The 19106-nt window shown below is 37.3% G+C and overlaps 1 protein-coding gene across 1 annotated transcript in view; it reads left to right on the forward strand.

Moving 5' to 3' along the window:
* The window catches only part of Malrd1 (MAM and LDL receptor class A domain containing 1), a 729079-nt gene that overhangs the window by 533691 nt on the left and 176282 nt on the right, over positions 1-19106 (forward strand). Inside the window, exon 31 of the mRNA NM_001310455.1 lies at positions 14523-14680. Coding sequence (NP_001297384.1) covers positions 14523-14680 — 158 coding nt within the window. The remainder of the gene's footprint in view (positions 1-14522; positions 14681-19106) is intronic.

Genomic DNA, 19106 nt, shown 5'->3' on the forward strand with positions numbered 1-19106 from the left:
CAAGAACATCTAACATCAGAGATTACCAGAGGATGAAAGACAAATGAAAGAATATTACCAAAAGAAACTAAGACTACTTGGCATCATCAGAACCCAGTACTCCCACCAGAGTGAATTCAATAAACCCAAACATACCAGAAAAGCAAGATTCACAATTAAAGTGATGCTGGTAGAGGATTTTAAAAAGTACATTAATAACTCCCTTAAAAAAAAATACAGGAGAAGACAGCTAAATAGGTAGAAGCCCTTTAAGAGGAAACACAAAAATACCTTAAAGAATGACAGGAGAACACAGGTAAACAGGTAAAAGACATTAAAGAAGAAACATAAAAAGCCCTTAAAGAATTATAGGAAAACAGAAACAAACAGTTGAAGGAATCGAACAAAACCACCCAGAATCTAAAAATGGAGGTAGAAAAAAAATCACAAAGGGAGACAACTATGGAGATAGAAAACTAGGAAAGAAATTAGGAGCTATATACATAAGCATCACCAACAGAATACAAAAGATGGAAAAGAAAATCTCAGGTGCAGAAGACTCCATAGAAAACATTGATGCAACAGTCAAAGAAAATACAAAATGCAAAAGATCCTAACCCAAAACATCCAGAAAATCCAGGACACGATGAGAAGACCAAACCTACAGATAATAGGTATAGATGAGAATGAAGATTTTCAACTTAAAGGGCCAGTAAATATCTTCCACAAAATTATAGAAGAAAACTTCCCTAACCTAAAGAAAGAGATGAATATACAAGAACCCTACAAAACTCCAAATACACTGGACCAGAAAAGAAATTCCTCCCATCATATAATAATCAAAATACTAAATGCACTAAACAAAGAAAAAATGTTAAAAGCAGTAAGGGAAAAAGATCAAGTAACATATAAAGGCAGACCTATTAGATTCACACCATACTTCTCACCAGTGACTATGAAACCCAGAAGATCCTGGACAAATGTCATACAGACCCTAAGAGAACATAAATGCCAGCCCAGGCTATATACCCAGCAAAACTTTCAATAACCATAGATCAAGGAACAAGATGTTCGATGACAAAACAAATTTACACAATATCTTTTCTCAAATCCAGCCCTTCGAAGGATAATAAAGGGAAAACTCCAACACAAGGGGGAAAATTACACACTAGAAAAAGAGAGAAAGTAATCTTTCAACAAATCTAAAAGAAAATAGCCATATGAGCAGAATCCCAACTCTAACAATTAAAACACCAGGAAGTAACAACTACTTTTCCTTAATATCTATTAATATCAATGGACTCAATTCCCCAATAAAAAGACATAGACTAATCGAATGATTATGTAAAGAGGACCCAACTTTTTACTGCATACAGGGAACCCACTTCAGGGACAAAGAGAGACACTACCTCAGAGTAAAAGTCTGGAAAACAAATTTCCAAGCAAATGGTCCAAAGAAACAAGCTGGAGTAGCCATTCTAATGTCAAATAAAATTGACTTTCAACCTAAAGTTATCAAAAAAGATAAGGAGGGACACTTCATATTCAACAAAGGTAAAATCTACAAAGATGAACTCTCAATTCTAATGATCTATGCTCCAAATGCAAGGACATCCACATTCATTAAAGAAATTTTAGTAAGGCTCAAAACGCACATTGCACTGCACACAATAATAGTGGGAGACTTCACCACTCCACTCTCATTAATGGACAGATCCTGAAAACAGAAACTAAAGAGATACACAGTGAAACTAAGAGAAGTTATGAAACTAAAGGATTAAACAGATATCTAGAGTACATTTTATCCTAAAACCAAAGGATATACCTCCCTCTCATCACCTCATGGTACCTTCTCCAAAATTGACCATAAATTGATCAAAAAAAAGGCCTCAACAGATAGAAAAATATTGAAATAATCTCATGCATCCTATCAGATATCAACAGGCTAAGGCTGATCTTCAATAACAACATAAATAGTAGAAAGCCCACGTACACATGGAAGCTGAACAACCTCTACTCAATGATAACTTTGTCAAGGAAGAAATAAAGAAATTAGACTTTTTAGAGTTTAATGAAAATGAAGCCACAACATACCCAAACTTATGGGACATAATGAAAGCAGTCCTAAGAGAAAAACTCAGATCTGATTGCTTCCAAACTGTAGAGAGCTTACACTACTAGCTTGATAGTACATCTGAATGCTATAGAGCAAAAAGAAGTAAATACACCCAAGAGGAGAAGAGGTCAGGAATTAATCAAACTCATGGCTGAAATCAAACAAATGGAAACAAAAAGAACTATACAAAGAATCAACCAAACCAGGAGCAGGTTTTTGAGAAAATCAACAAAATAGATAAACCCTTAGCCAGACTATAGGGACAGTAATAAACAAAATCAGAAATGAAAATAGATACATAACAACAGAATGTGAGGAATCCAAAAAATCATCAGATCCTACTACAAAAGCCTATACTCAATAAAACTGGAAAACTTGGATGAACTGGACAATTTTGTAGACAGATACCAGGTACCAAAGTTAAATCGGGATCAGATTAATGATTCAAACAGTCCCATATCCCCTAAAGAAATAGAAACAGTCATTAATAGTCTCCCAACCAAAAAAACCCCAGGACTAGATGGGTTTAGTGCAGAGTTCTATCAGACCCTCAAAGAAGAACTAGTACCAGTGCTCCTCAAACTATTCCAAAAAAATAGAAACAGAAGGTATTCTAACCAATTCATTCTATGAAGTCACAAATAATCTGACACCTAAATAATACAAAGAGCCAACAAAGAAAATGATCTTCAGACAAATTTACCTTATGAATATTGATGCAAAAATACTCAATATAATTCTCACAAACTGAATCCAAGAACACATCAAAATGATCATCCATCATGATCAAGTAGGCTTTATCCCAGGGATGCAGGGATGGTTCAATATATGGAAATCCATCAACATAATCCATGATTTAAACAAAGTCAAAGAAAGAAAAAAAAAACACGATCATTTCTTTAAATACTGAGAAAGCATTTGACAAAATCCAACATCCACTCAAGATGAAAAAAAAAAAAAAAACATAGAAAAATCAGGAATTCAGGGCCCAAACCAAAACATAATAAAAGCAATATACAGCAAACCAGTAGCCAACATCAAACTAAATGGACAGAAACTTGAAGTTATCCCACTAAAATCAGAGACTAGACAAAGCTGCCCACTTTCTCCCTACCTAATCATTATAGTACTTGAAGTCCTAGCCAGAGCAATTAGACAACAAAAGGAGATCAAGGGATGCAATTTGGAAAGGAAGAAGTCAAAATATCACTATTTGCAGATGATATGATAGTATATATAAGTGACCCTAAAAATTCCACCAGAGAATCCCTAAACCTGATAAACAGCTTCAGTGAAGTAGCAAGATATAAAATTAACTCAAACAAATCAGTGGTCTTTCTCTACACAAAGGATAAACAGGCTGAGAAAGAAATTAGGGAAACAACACCCTTCACAATAGTCACAAATAATATAAAATACCTTGGTGTGACTCTAAGTAAGGAAGTGAAAGATGTGTATGATAAGAATTTCAAGTTGCTGAAGAAAGAAATCGAAGAAATCTCAGAAGATAAGATCTCCCATGCTCATGGATTGGCAGAACTAATATAGCAAATTAGCCTCTTGCCAAAAGGAACCTACAGATTCGCAAACCTAACCAAAACTCAAACTCAATTCTTCACAAAGTTAGAAAGGGCAGTTTGTAAATTCATCTGGAATAACAAAAACCCTAGAATAGCAAAAACTATTTTCAACAATAAAAGAACATCTGGTGGAATCACCATCCCTAATCCCCAGCAATTGTTAAAAACAGCATGGTGCTGGTACAGTGACAGACAGGTAGATCAATGGAGTAGAATTGAAGACCCAGAAACAAATCCACACACCTATGGTCACTTGATCTTTGACAAAGGGGATAAAACCATCCAGTTTAAAAAAAGACAGCATTTTCAACAAATAGTGCTGTCTCAACTGGCTGTTATCGTGTAGAAGAATTCGAATTGATCCATTCTTATCTTCTTGTACAAAACTCAAGTCTAAGTGGATCAAAGACCTCCACATAAAACCAGAGACACTGAAACTTATAGAGGAGAAAGTGGGGGAAAGCCTCTAACATATGGGCACAGGGGGAAATTCCTAAACAGAACAGCAATGGCTTATGATGTAAGATTGAGAATCAGCAAATGGGACCTCATAAAATTGCAAAGCTTTTGTAAGGCAAAAGACACTGTCAATAAGACAAAAAGGCCAGCAAAAAATTGGGAAAGGATCTTTACCAATCCTAAATCAGATAGAGGCTAATATGTAATATATACAAAGAATTCAAGAAGTTTGACTTCAGAAAACCAAATAACCCTATTAATAAAAGGGGTACAAAGCTAAACAAAAAATTCTCAACTGAGGAATACTGAATGGCTGAGAAGCACCTAAGAAAATGTTCAATATCCCTAGTCATCAGGGAAATGTATATAAAAACAAGCCTGAGATTCTACCTAACACCAGTCAGAATGGCTATGATAAAAAAACTCAGGTGACAGCAGATGCTGGCAAGGATGTAAAAAAGGAGGTACACTCCTCCATTGCTGGTGAGATTCTAAGCTGGTATAACCACTATGGAAATAAGTTTGGTGGTTTCCTGGACATAGTACTACTGGAGGATCCAGCAATACCTCTCCTAGGCATATACCCAGAAGTTACTCCAACATGTAATAAGGACACATGTTCCACTATGTTCATGGCAGCCTTATTTATAATAGCCAGAAACTGGAAAGAACCCAGATTTCCCTCAAAAGAGGAATGGATACAGAAAATGTGGAACATTTACACAGTGGAGTACTACTCAGCTATTAAAAACAATGAATTTATGAAATTCTTAGACAAATGGATGGATCTGGAGGATATCATCCTGAGTGAGGTAACCCAATTAGAAAAGAACACACATGATATGCACTCACTGATAAGTGGATATTAGCCCAGAAGCACAGAATACCTAAGATACAATTTGCAAAACACAAAGAAACTCAAGAAGAAGGAAGACCAAAATGTGGATACTTAGATCCTTCTTAAAAGGGGGAACAAATTACCCATGGAAGGAGTTAAAAAGCGTGAAGCAGAGACTGAAGGAATGACCATCCAGAGACTGCCTCAACTGGGAATCGGTCCCATATACAACCACCAAACCCAGACACTATGGTGGATGCCAACAAGAGCTTGCTGACATGAACCTGATGTAGCTGTCTCCTGAGAGGCTCTGCCGGTGCCTGACAAATACAGAAATGGATGCTCACAGCCATCCATTGGACAGAGCACAGGGTGTCCAATGATGGAAGTAGAAAAAAATACCCAAGGAGCTGATAGGGTTTCCCCAAAGGTGGAAAATAGTATAAACTAACAAGTACCCCCAGAGTTCCCTGGGACTAAATACCAACCAAATAAAACACATGGTGGGACTGATGGCTCTACCTGCATGTGTAGCAGAGGAGGGCCTAGTCAGTCATCAATGGGAGCAGAGGCCCTTAGTCCTGTGAAGGTTCTATGCCCCAGTATGGGGGAAATGCCAGGACCAGGAATGGGAGAGGGTGGTTTGGAGAGCAGGGAGAGGAAGAAAGGAGAGAGGGCATTTTTGGAGAGGAAACTAGGAAAGGGGATAACAGTTGAAATGTAAATAAATAAAATATTCAATTAAAAAAAGGGGGGGGGAAGAACATGAAAGTTAATGAAAAGACTCTGAAGTGAGGAGTATTATTAATCATAAAGGAGTTGCATAGATGAAAATAAATTGATCATTCCTCCCAGAAAACAAAAAATAATCTGCAACTTATAAGAATTTAATACTGGCAAAATCAGTTTTTCCAGCAAATCCTGATTGAATTTTTTATTACGTATTTTCCTCAATTACATTTCCAATGCTATCCCAAAAGTCCCCCATACCCACCCCCCCCCACTCCCCTACCCACCCATTCCCACTTTTTGGCCCTGGCATTCCCCTGTACTGGGGCATATAAAGTTTGCAAGACCAATGGGCCTCTCTTTCCAGTTATGGCCCACTAGGCCATCTTTTGATACATATGCAGCTAGAGTCAAGAGCTCCTGGGTACTGGTTAGTTCATAATGTTGTTGCACCTACAGGGTTGCAGGGCTCTTAAGCTCCTTGGATACTTTCTCTAGCTCCTCCATTGGGGGCCCTGTGATCCATCCAAAAGCTGACTATGAGCATCCAGTTCTGTGTTTGCTAGGCCCCGGTATAGCCTCACAAGAGACAGCTATATCAGGGTCCTTTCAGCAAATGCTTGCTAGTGTATGCAATGGTGTCAGCGTTTGGAGGCTAATTATGGGATGGATTCCTGGATATGGCAGTCGCTAGATAGTCCATTCTTTTGTCTCAGCTCCAAACTTTGTCTCTGTAACTCCTTCCATGGGTGATTGTTTCCAATTCTAAGAAGGGCAAAGTGTCCACACTTTGGTCTTCATTCTTCTTCAGTTACATGTGTTTTACAAATTGTACCTTGTATGTCGCTATACTAAGTTTCTGGGCTAATATCCACTTATCAGTGAGTACATATCATTTGAGTTCTTTTGTGATTGGGTTACCTCACTCAGGATGACGCCCTCCAGGTCCAACCATTTGCCTAGGAATTTCATAAAGTCATTCTTTTAATAGCTGAGTAGTACTCCATTGTGTAAATGTACCACATTTTTTGTATCCATTCCTCTGTTGAGGGGCATCTGGGTTCTTTCCAGCTTCTGGCTATTATGAATAAGGCTGCTGTGAACATAGTGGAGCATGTGTCCTTCTTACCGGTTGGGATATCTTCTGGATATATGCCCAGGAGAGGCATTGCAGGATCCTCCAGTAGTACTATGTCCAATGTTCTGAGCAATTGCCAGACTGATTTCCAGAGGGGTTGCACAAGCTTACAATCCCACCAACAATGAAAGAGTGTTCCTTTTTCTCCACATCCTCGCCAGCATCTGCTGTCACCTGAATTTTTGATCTTAGGCATTCTGACTGATGTGAGATGGAATCTCAGGGTTGTTTTGATTTGCATTTCTCTTATGATTAAGGATGTTGAGCATTTTTTTATGTGCATCTCAGCCATTCGGTATTCCTCAGTTGAGAATTCTTTATTTAGTTCTGAGCAGTATTTTTTAATGGGGTTATTTGATTTTCTGGAGTCCACCTTCTTGAGTTCTTTATATATATTGGATATTAGCCTCCTATCTGATTTAGGATAGGTAAAGATCCTTTCCCAATCTGTTGGTGGACTTTATGTCTTATTGACGGTGCCTTTTGCCTTGCAGAAGCTTTGCAGTTTCATGAGGTCCCATTTCTCAATTCTCAATCTTACAGCACAAGCCATTGCTGTTCTATTCAGGAATTTTTCCCCTGTGCCCATATCTTCGAGGCTTTTCCCCACTTTCTCCTCTATAAGTTTCAGTGTCTCTGGTTTTATGTGGAGTTCCTTGAGCCACTTAGATTTGACCTTAGTACAAGGAGATAGGAATGGATCAATGTATTCTTCTACATGATAACCACCAGTTGTGCCAGCACCATTTGTTGAAAATGCTGTCTTTCTTCCACTGGATGGTTTTTGCTCCCTTGTCGAAGATCAAGTGACCATAGGTGTGTGGGTTCATTTCTGGGTCTTCAATTCTATTCCATTGGTCTACTTGTCTGTCACTATGACAGTACCATGCAGTTTTTATCACAATTGCTCTGTAGTAAAGCTTTAGGTCCGGCATGATGATTCCACCTGAGGTTCTTTTATCCTTGAGAAGAGTTTGCTATCCTAGGTTTTTTGTTATTACAGATGAATTTGGAGATTGCTCTTTCTAATTTGTTGAAGAATTGAGTTGGAATTTTGATGGGTATTGCATTGAATCTGTAGATTGCTTTTGGCAAGATAGCCATTTTTACAATGTTGATCCTGCCAATCCATGAGCATGGGAGATCTTTCCATCTTCTGAGATCTTCTTTAATTTCTTTCTTCAGAGACTTGAAGTTCTCATCATACAGATCTTTGACTTCCTTAGTTAGAGTCACGCCGAGATATTTTATATTATTTGTGACTATTGAGAAGGGTGTTGTTTCCCTAATTTCTTTTTCAGCCTGTTTATTCTTTGTGTAGAGAAAGGCCATTGACTTGTTAGAGTTAATTTTATATCCACCTACTTCACGGAAGCTGTTTATCAGGTTTATGAGTTCTCTGGTGGAATTTTTAGGGTCACTTATATATACTATCATATCATCTACAAAAAGTGATATTTTGACTTCATCTTTTTAAATTTGAATCCCCTTGATCTCCTTTTGTTGTCGAATTGCTCTGGCTAGGACTTCAAGTATTATGTTGAAGAGGTAGGGAGAAGGTGGGCAGCCTTGTCTAGTCCCTGATTTTAGTGGGATTGCTTCCAGCTTCTCTCCATTTACTGTGATGTTGGCTACCAGTTTGCTGTAGATTGCTTTTATCATGGTTAGGTATGGGCCTTGAATTCCTGATCTTACCAAGACTTTTATCATGAATGGGTGTTGGTTCTTGTCAAATGCTTTTTCCCGCATCTAATGAGATAATCATGTGATTTTTGTCTTTGAGTTTGTTTATATAATGGATTACATTGATGGATTTACGTATATTAAACCATCCCTGCATCCCTGGAATAAAACCTACTTAGTCAGGATGGATGATTGCGTTAATGTGTTCTTTGATTCGGTTAACGAGAATTTTATTGAGTATTTTTGCATCGATATTCATAAAGAAAATTGGTCTGAAGTTCTTTATCTTTGTTGGATCTTTCTGTGGTTTAGGTATCAGAGTAATTGTGGCTTCATAGAATGAGTTGGGTAGAGTACCTTCTACTTCCATTTTGTTGAATAGTTTGTGCAGAACTGGAATTAGATCTTTGAAGGTCTGATAGAACTCTGCACTAAACCCATTGGGTCCTGGGCTTTTTTTGGCTGGGAGACTATTAATGACTGCTTCTATTTCTTTAGGGGTTAGGATACTGTTTAGATCGTTAACTTGATTCTGATTTAACGTTGGTACCTGGTATCTGTCTAGAAACTTGTCGATTTTGTCCAGGTTTTCCAGTTTTGTTGAGTATAGCCTTTTGTAGAAGGATCTGGTGGTGTTTTGGATTTCTTCAGGATCTGTTGTTATGTCTCCCTTTTCATTTCTGATTTTGTTAAGTAGGATGCTGTCCCTGTGCCCTCTAGTGAGTCTAGCTAAGGGTTTATCTATCTTGTTGATTTTCTCAAAGAACCAACTCCTCCTTTGGTTAATTCTTTGAATAGTTCTTCTTGTTTCCACTTGGTTGATTTAGCCCCCGAGTTTGATTATTTCCTGCTGTCTACTCCTCTTGGGTGAATTTTCTTCATTTTTTTCTAGAGCATTTAGATGTGTTGTCAAGCTGCTAGTGTGTGCTCTCTCTAGTTTCTTTTTGGAGGCACTCAGAGCTATGAGTTTCCCTCTTAGAAATGCTTTCATTGTGTCCCATAGGTTTGGGTATGTTGTGGCTTCATTTTCATTAAACTCTAAAAAGTCTTTAATTTCTTTCTTTATTCCTTCCTTGACCAAGGTATCATTGAGAAGAGTGTTGTTCAGATTCCACGTGAATGTTGGCTTTCCATTATTTATGTTGTTATTGAAGATCAGCCTTAGTCCATGGTGGTCTGATAGGTTGCATGGGACAATTTCAATATTTTTGTATCTGTTGAGGCCTGTTTGTTGACCAATTATATGGTCAATTTTGGAGAAGGTCCCGTGAGGAAAAGAAGGTATATCCTTTTGTTTTAGGATAAAATGTTCTGTAGATATCTGTCAGATCCATTTCTTTCATAACTTCTGTTAGTTTCACTGTGTCCCTGTTTTTTGTCTGTTTCCACGATCTGTCCATTGATGAAAGTGGTGTGTTGAAGTCTCCCACTATTATTGTGTGAGGTGCAATGTGTGCTTTGAGCTTTACTAAAGTGTCTTTAATGAATGTGGCTGCCCTTGCATTTTGAGCATAGATATTCAGATTTGAGAGTTCCTCTTGGAGGATTTTACCTTTGATGAGTATGAAGTGTCCCTCCTTGTCTTTTTTGATAACTTTGGGTTGGAAGTCGATTTTATCCGATATTAGAATGGCTACTCCAGCTTGTGTCTTTAGACCATTTGCTTGGAAAATTGTTTTCCAGCCTTTCACTCTGAGGTAGTGTCTGTCTTTTTCCCTGAGATGGGTTTCCTGTAAGCAGCAGAATGTTGGGTCCTGTTTGTGTAGCCATTCTGTTAGTCTATGTCTTTTTATTGGGGAATTGAGTCCATTGATATTAAGAGATATTAAGGAAAAATAATTGTTGCTTCCTTTTATTTTTGTTATTAGAGTTGGCATTCTGTTCTTGTGGCTGTCTTTTTTTGGTTTGTTGAGGGATTACTTTCTTGCTTTTTCTAGGGCGTGATTTCCGTCCCTGTATTGTTTTTGTTTTTGTTTTCTGTTATTATCCTTTGAAGGGCTGGATTCGTGGAAAGATAATGTGTGAATTTGGTTTTGTCGTGGAATACTTTGGTTTCTCCATCTATAGTAATTGAGAGTTTGGCCGGGTATAGTAGCCTGGGCTGGCATTTGTGTTCTATTAGTGTCTGTATAACATCTTTCCAGGCTCTTGTGGCTTTCACAGTCTTTGGTGAAAAGTCTGGTGTAATTCTGATAGGCCTGCCTTTATATGTTACTTGACCTTTCTCCCTTACTGCTTTTAATATTCTCTCTTTATTTAGTGCATTTGTTGTTCTGATTATTATGTGTCGGGAGGAATTTCTTTTCTGGTCCAGTCTATTTGGAGTTCTGTAGGCTTCTTGTATGTTCATGGGCATCTCATTTTTTATGTTTAGGAAGTTTTCTTCTATAATTTTGATGAAGATATTTGCTGGTCCTTTAAGTTGAAAATCTTCATTCTCATCAGTTGTGCCGTTGTTCTCTATGGAATCTTCTGTACCTGAGATTCTCTCTTCCATTTCTTGTATTCTGTTGCTGATGCTCACATCTATGGTTCCAGATTTCTTTCCTAGAGTTTCTGTCTCCAGTGTTGCCTCACTTTGGGTTTTCTTTATTGTGTCTACTTCCCTTTTTATGTCTTGGATTGTTTTATTCAATTCCATCACCTGTTTGGTCGTGTTTTCCTGCAATTCTTTTTTTTTTTTTTTTTTTTTTTTTTTTAGATTTATTTATTGATTATTTGTAAGTACACTGTAGCTGTCTTCAGACACTTCAGAAGAGGAAGTCAGATCTCGTTACGGATGGTTGTTAGCCACCATGTGGTTGCTGGGATTTGAACTCTGGACGTTCGGAAGAGCAGTCGGGTGCTCTTACCCACTGAGCCATCTCACCAGCCCCCTTCCTGCAATTCTTTAAGGAATTTTTGTGTTTCCTCTGTAAGGTCTTCTCCCTGTTTAGCTGTATTCTCCTGTAGTTCTTTAAGTGAGTTGTTAAAGTCCTTCTTGATGTCCTCTACCATCATCATGAGATATGCTTTTAAATCCGGGTCTAGCTTTTCGGTTGTGTTGGGGTGCCCAGGACTAGGTGGGGTGGGAGTGCTTCGTTCTGATGATGATGAGTGGTCTTGATTTCTGTTAGTAGGATTCTTAAGTTTTCCTTTCGCCATCTGGTAATCTCTGAAGCTAGTTGTTATAGTTGTCTCTGGTTAGAGCTTGTTCCTCAAGTGACTCTGTTAGCCTCTATCAGCAGACCTGGGAGACTAGCTCTCCCCTTAGTTTCAGTGTTCAGAGTATTCTCTGCAGGCAAGCTCTCTTCTTGCAGGGAAGGTTCCCAGATATCTGGTGTTCGAACCTGCCTCCTGGCAGAAGTTGTGTTCCACTCACCAGAGGTCTTAAGATCCCATGGAGGGTCCTGTGAGGAGCTTGGGGGTGTCCGGAAACTCTGTGCACAAGGAACCCCAGTGCTGGAGTGGACCGGAAGGGACTTGTGCCCCTGATCAGGCCGGGTTATCTGCTTCCTTAGTTAATGCATTCTCAGGTCCCTCGTGATTGGATTGGAGCAGATGCTGTGTTCCACTCACCAGATAGAAATTTAAGGAGAAATTTATGACTTTATTATGACTTGAATTAAACTTGTTTAGCAGTGGAATGATTCAGCAGGCAGAATATCAGACTTTGTATGACTAACCAGAACAGCACAACCAACCATCCCAACCTGTAGATGACTTCATCCAAGTGTATAAGTGTGCCTCTGTTCTGAAGTAACACAGAAAAATAATATGAAAAAAAAATGTCATTGGCCATAAAACATAGCAATCTAAAGAAATGGAAGCCATACACAATATGCTTTCTACAATCTTCCTTTTGGGAGAATGGATATTTCACATAAAATTGAAAGTATTCTCTCCTTTCTTTACATGTTTACCTAACTTGAGAAGAACCCCATTTCTGTCAGTGATTAAAATTGAAAATTCTTTCCCAGGTTTTCCACATTTTTCTCTATAATGTAACAGGAATGTGATTACAAAACTCCTATACAGATTCAATAATGGCTTCTAAATAGCTCACGAGTCAAGGATGGTAAATTATTATCTTGACATATTTTAATTCAAGAGAGAACAGATAATCAAAATGTGTATTTCATTGAATACATTGGTTATAAGAAAGTTTGAACATTTTAAGAAAACAGCAACAAGTCTAAATTAAAAGCTGTTTAAAATCAACAGATGAAGAAAATGGAAGTGTTGAGTATGAGTAGATATTAGTGAAATATATGTAATAAATAAATAAAACTACTCACATCCAACTATTAGGCTGAGCCAGGGGACCCTAATGGAAGAGCTAAGTACTGAAAGAGCTTAAGGGCATTGAAACTACATAGGAAAAACAATATCAACTAGCTGAACCATGCAGAACTTTCAGGGATGGAATCACCAACCAAAGTATACATGGAGGGATGCATGGCTCCAGCTACAGATGTAGCAAAGGATGGCCTTATCTGGTATCAATGGGAGGGGAGGCCCTTGGTCCTATAAAGGCTTGATGCCCCAGCATAGAGGGATATGAGAGAGGTGAGGCAGGAGTGGATGAGTGGATAGAAGAGCACCCTCATAGAGACAAAGGGGAGGGAGCATGAGATCAAGGGTTTACAGAGGGGAAAATGAAAAGGGGGATATTATTTGAAATGTAAACAAATAAAATGATTAATAGAAAATGAAATAAAACTAAAGCATACATTTGAAAAAACAAATAAAATTGAAAACACTCTCATCAAGTTACTTGAACAACTAAAGGAAGCAGGAAGTCCTGCTATCAGAAGTGAATGGGGGGGGGGCATTGCTGCTGAACTTTCAATAGTGAGAAGCCACACGGAAAACTGTATTAAATAGAAAAAAAAAGTATTAGATTTGTTTGGAACTATACAAGTAACTTATCTGCTACCCGGGGGGGAGGGGGGAACACAGAAGAGAAAAGTAGATTGATAAGTTTTGGCAGTGTCAAACAGAAAACAATTTCAATTATATTGAATACCCAGACAAACATGCATCTTTGGAGCACAAACATCATTTATAGCTCAGTGGAAAACATCTAACATAACTGAGGACTCAGTGAGTGAACTCATCATAGGAAATGCAGTTTAGATCCCTAGCACCCACTTAAAAACAGGCTCAGTGGCATGGATTTGTAACCTAACGGTCATGAAGACATAAGGATCCCTTGTGCTTGCTGGGCAGACAAATAAACAGTGAACAAACTCCAGGTTTAGTAAGAGACCTTTTGTTAAAAAGTAAGGTAAAAAGTGATGGAATAATACATATATTATCAACCTTTATCTTTCACATATGCCTACACAGGCAATCAGCCCCTGCTACACAAACAAGCACACATACAAACACACATCACCAAAATATGTAATAATTTGTAGAACACACTGTGCAGCAAATGTGGCCATATCTTAATACTCTGACTAGTGTAGAAGAAAGAGTAATTGAAATAAGGTCCCATATCAATCATATCCCAATGCCCACTATTCATAAAATTCAAAATGCTATGACTTGCCGGGCATGGTGGCACACGCCTTTAATTCCAGCACTTGGGAAGCAGAGGCAGGTGGATTTCTTTGTTCGAGGCCAGCCTGGTCTACAGAGTGAGTTTCAGGACAACCAGAGCTACAGAGAGAAACCCTGTCTCAAAAAACAACAAACAAACAAACAAACAAAACCCAAAATGCTATGACTTGAAAGTGAGAATGAAGGATAGTAGTATACCTTCAGAATCTGCACAGGGTAGAATCCTGTGTAAAATGAACTCTGCCTATCATGTGACTGTAGCACCACCTTTCTGCTCAGAAGAATTAACTGCTATTTTGAGATGACTTGTAAGAGATAAATTCTGGATAATTAGGGGTGCCAGAGAGGAAAGGAGAGTGTTTGAGATGATAATGATATTTGTGCTTGATTTAACACAGTCTGTATTAAGTACATTATTTCACTAAAATCCACAACTTTTCTTCAATCTTCCAGGTAGTGGACGGCATTTCTTGTATGTCAACACTTCTCTAGCTGAAGAAGGATCTACTGCAAGAATCATTACCTCTCACTTTTTTCCAGCAAGCCTTGGAATATGTACTGTTCGGTTCTGGTTCTACATGGTAGATCCCCATATTGTGGGGATATTAAAGGTATGGAAGAAAATAGATTTGCAACCATTGGAATATTAAATATGTGAGTTTAATCACCCCATTTTACTCATGCTGCCAAAGTACCCTCATTAACTGCTCATCTCTTACTGGGGCTGTGGGTCTTTGGCATACAGTACCCTCATTCGTCTTCATCTGAGTCAAGACTAAGCTCATTGATGTCTGCCACCTGAACTCAATTATGGCCTTGACTATTTAGAAGATTATCTGTACATTTAAAAAAGTGTCTGAGCCGGGCAGTGGTGGTGCACGCCTTTAATCCCAGCACTGGGGAGGCAGAGGCAGGCAGATTTATGAGTTTGAGGCCAGCCTGGTCTACAGAGTGAGCTCCAGGACAGCCAGGGCTACACAGAGAAACCCTGTCTCGAAAACCAAAAGTGTCTATTAAAGCACGACTCTGGAGTCATGACCTAGCAGTTAATTGTTTAGACCACATGAGTTTTATTGCCTCAACTCAAACATTCATTGTTCCTAGGACATGGTGACAGGTGTTGGTTATTTTCTATCTTTCAGGAGATATTTTATACACATTGTATAAAATATCAATTTTAGTTCAAAAGTTGACCTAATGTGGGAGGTATGCATATCTTCTAGCTTTAAAATAAATTGAGACCACAAAATGCTTAGCAAATTCTCCTCTCCAAGATTACTTAATTAGTGTAAAATGTTACATCAAAAATCTGCCACCTATTAGTTACCAACCTTGTAGTCAGTTCAAAAAGTCTGAAAGATAAAACAAAAACACAAAACAAAACAAAACAAAACAGAAAGAAAGAAAAGCTATACTAATTATAATAATTGACAGGGTCTCTTACCAAGTCAAAACACATGCAAAGAACATGACATGTTTATCCTGACTCTTTGAGATTTTATGTTTTCAAATGGAAACCAGTAGAAACCAAGAAACTCCATTCTAGCAGTTGAGGGACACACATGTCAGTGCAATATCTTGACCCTTTGGACTTTTTCATATGTTTTACATACAATATAGAGTATTTTGGGACATTAGCTTTTGGTTGTAATAGATTCCAGGAAGGTAACTTCCTAGTCATCCTCCATTAGACTTCCTATTCTCTGATGATCTGTTACTCATGAAAGCAAACATACTTTACTTACTAACATGATTCAGCATCTCCCTCCATTCAGAACAAACACCCAAACATGCTTTTTTGAATAGTTGGTTAGTTCTCTGCTTGGGGTACCCAGCCATATAGCCACTAGTATTTAGTTGTGCATCTACAAATAGCCTCTAAATTACAAAGGTTTGTTTCAGTCCTTATTTATGAAGCCTTGCTGTGGAGTGATTCATGATTTTTCAAATTAGAGGTTAGCAGTATAGAGAATTCTTCTGTATACTGGACAGTCTACAGATAATTCTACTGCAGTGAAGTCTGGGGAGGAATTGGCAGTCAACATGATAAAGGGTAGTGGTGATAATGATAATGATGCTGGTGATGATGATGATAATGATGGTGGGGATAATAAGGACATTTCTTTTTCTCTGAACTGTCTTGTGGGGGGTTGATTAATACAGTGAATTTTCTTGGGTCTTTCTGTTTTTGCTATCTGATTTGGCATTTCAATTTTTTTCTAGTTTAGATGATGCAAGGCATAGGACAGGATTGGAGTTATGTGATATATTTGAAAGCATGTTTCCACATGAGGAGGGAGATTTGAGCGAAATTTACACATGCAGACACATGTGTGATACACAGAAAGAGTAGAAGAGAGACCTGCTTTGTCTAATCCTGGATCCTTCTTTATGTGAGCCTGGAACTTCTCAGAGTAACAAGCAACTGGATGGGTTATGGCCAGTACAAAAACCAGGAGTATCAGGTTTCATCTGATGACCTTGATCTCCCAAACCCTCCTAATTTTTATGTGTAGAATTCAATATATGAATTGAGGAGAGCTATTAGCACTGTTTATTTGAAGGGAATAAGTTAGACTATATCAGAAGCCATGATCAGATAATGTATGATTGATTTGACATGGACTATCAATGTACTCTGGAAAACATTATCTACTAATGGCAAATAGGACATTTCTTCACCAGCATATTGAGATTATTTTCAAATAAACCATGTCTAAATTGTATCACCATCTTAATATGATTCATCAGATAAGACAAAGCAATCAATAAAAATGTATAAAGTTGATGAATTTGGGTAAAATTAAACATGATCTTTCATGCTAACGTATGGATGACACACCAAACTACTGCAGCTTATCCCAGACTTTGAGTAGGACACATGAGAAACACAAATACTCTTGATGACTTAGGAACCCTTCAGTAGCTTCTAATAGTAAGTGGTAAATAATCAGAATGTTAAAATGGGTATACAGTTATCATCATGCTTTGATATAAAGACAAGACATTATAGGAAAATACCAGCATACATTTAGCTAATTGTATATTTTCTAGCTGTTAGTATAGATGAACGTAATCATGTTAGTTTCTATCTTTCAGATACATAGTCACACATGAAATTTAAATCTCAAATTAAAATGAACATGGTCTTCTTTTAAACCATATTGCTAAAAGTAAAAAGACCTAAGGGAAACCAAATTACTTTCTCCAGAGCATATTAGGCTTTAGTAATTTAGATTTCTAGCCTTGGACTTGTTTAGATTTTAAATGCAATCCCAGTAAAATAGAGGTGAAATTTGGACACAGGATAGAAACTTTAATAATGACTAATATTCTGATTTCTACAAGTTCATCCTAATGAAATCAAGGCCATTTAGAGGTAAGTTTCAACATTTATAGTATTTGTAGCATTTTGTGTAATTAATAAAAACTTCATTTTGTTTTGATTTGCTTTGGTATGTTTTTGGCTTATTGGGTTTTTTGTTTGTTTTGATTTCTTTTTTTTTCTTTTTTAAGAAAGAGAGAAAGAACAGGAAGATGGGTGTTTAGAGAGGGAAGAGAATGTGAGGGGAGTTGGAATGGAGAATATGATCAAAACATACCATATAAATTTAATAAAAATAAAATATATTTTAGTTTTTGCATTTTCTGTAATATGGAAAGTTTTATAATTGCTCATGGAAAATATTTGAGTTACGCCTTAAATCTCCCTTCTCTGACAACAGGTAACTTGATAAATCTGGATGGCATCATAGATGTCTAATGTTCATATTTCGGAATAATTACCTAGCCATTCTGAAATAGCTTTTAAGGTTGAGTTCATAGTTGTAAACGATTAGTATTAAAGACTGTGGAATTAATATTCATTTAGCATGTGAATATTCTTTTCAAGAAGCAATGGAGACTACTTTTATGATGATTGTTAAAATTATAAAGATTTTACTCATGTTCACTATTAGTCCTGAAACTTGGGGTTTCAGTTGCTCACTGAACCTTCTTCCCTCATTCCTCCTCCTAATGATGACGTTCACTTTCCTGAGAAACCTCTTACGTGGTACTCACCTAATGAATCTCTTAAGACTCTGAGTGTTGCCTTTTGCATGTTTTATTGATCTGTAATAACTGTGTTTACAATGGGCAGTGAGCTAGTCCCATATATGTATATAATGTGTAAGGAATCATTTAGAGTTATTAACCTATTCAGTGTTTCAATTTTTTTTAATCTCTTATTTCAGAGACAGATTCTTTCTTCTGGCTTCTTTGAAACACATAATCAGATTTGATCAACTAGTCTCACCTTATTATATGATATAACACTCGAATTTTTCTTCCTGTTTTTGTACCTGTTGACCAACTTCCTTTTCTCCATTTTCCTTTAACCTGCCCAATCTGTTAACTATTACTTATTTTATGCTTTTAGGAGATCCACTTTATTTGTTTCCACACACAAATAAGACCATGTGGTATTTGTCATTTAGTGCTTGGCTTAGTTTTGTTTAGCATACCCTTTATTTTCATCCATGCTGCCAAATTAAAGCATTTAGGCAAAATGATACTATTGTGGTCTACTTCTTACTTTGTTGTTTTGAGTTTGCTTTTACTTTTTATTCATTATATTTTTATATAATTTAAATTGAAAATAGATTATTTTCAAGCATAACCTTTTTTTTTTTTTTCACTCTTTTTTTTTAATTAGGTATTTTCCTCGTTTACATTTTCAATGCTATCCCAAAGGTCCCCATACCCACCCCCCCAATCCCCTACCCACCCACTCCCCCTTTTTGGCCCTCGAGTTCCCCTGTACTGGGGCATATAAAGTTTCAAGCATAACTTCTGATTATGGTTTGTCCCTCAAGGAAAATATGTGTGTGTGGCACTGAGAAAAAAAAAACCAGGATAATATCAAATAAAGTAATATCAGGTGACAATTACATGTCAAAAACTATTGAAAATTTCTTATTAATTAATACTATATGTATACATACATATATACCCTAGCCCTAACCCTAACTATTATATATATATATAAATGGATGA

This window comes from Mus musculus, chromosome 2 (genome assembly GCF_000001635.26).
Source record: "Mus musculus strain C57BL/6J chromosome 2, GRCm38.p6 C57BL/6J".
Classification (NCBI taxonomy): domain Eukaryota; kingdom Metazoa; phylum Chordata; class Mammalia; order Rodentia; family Muridae; genus Mus; species Mus musculus.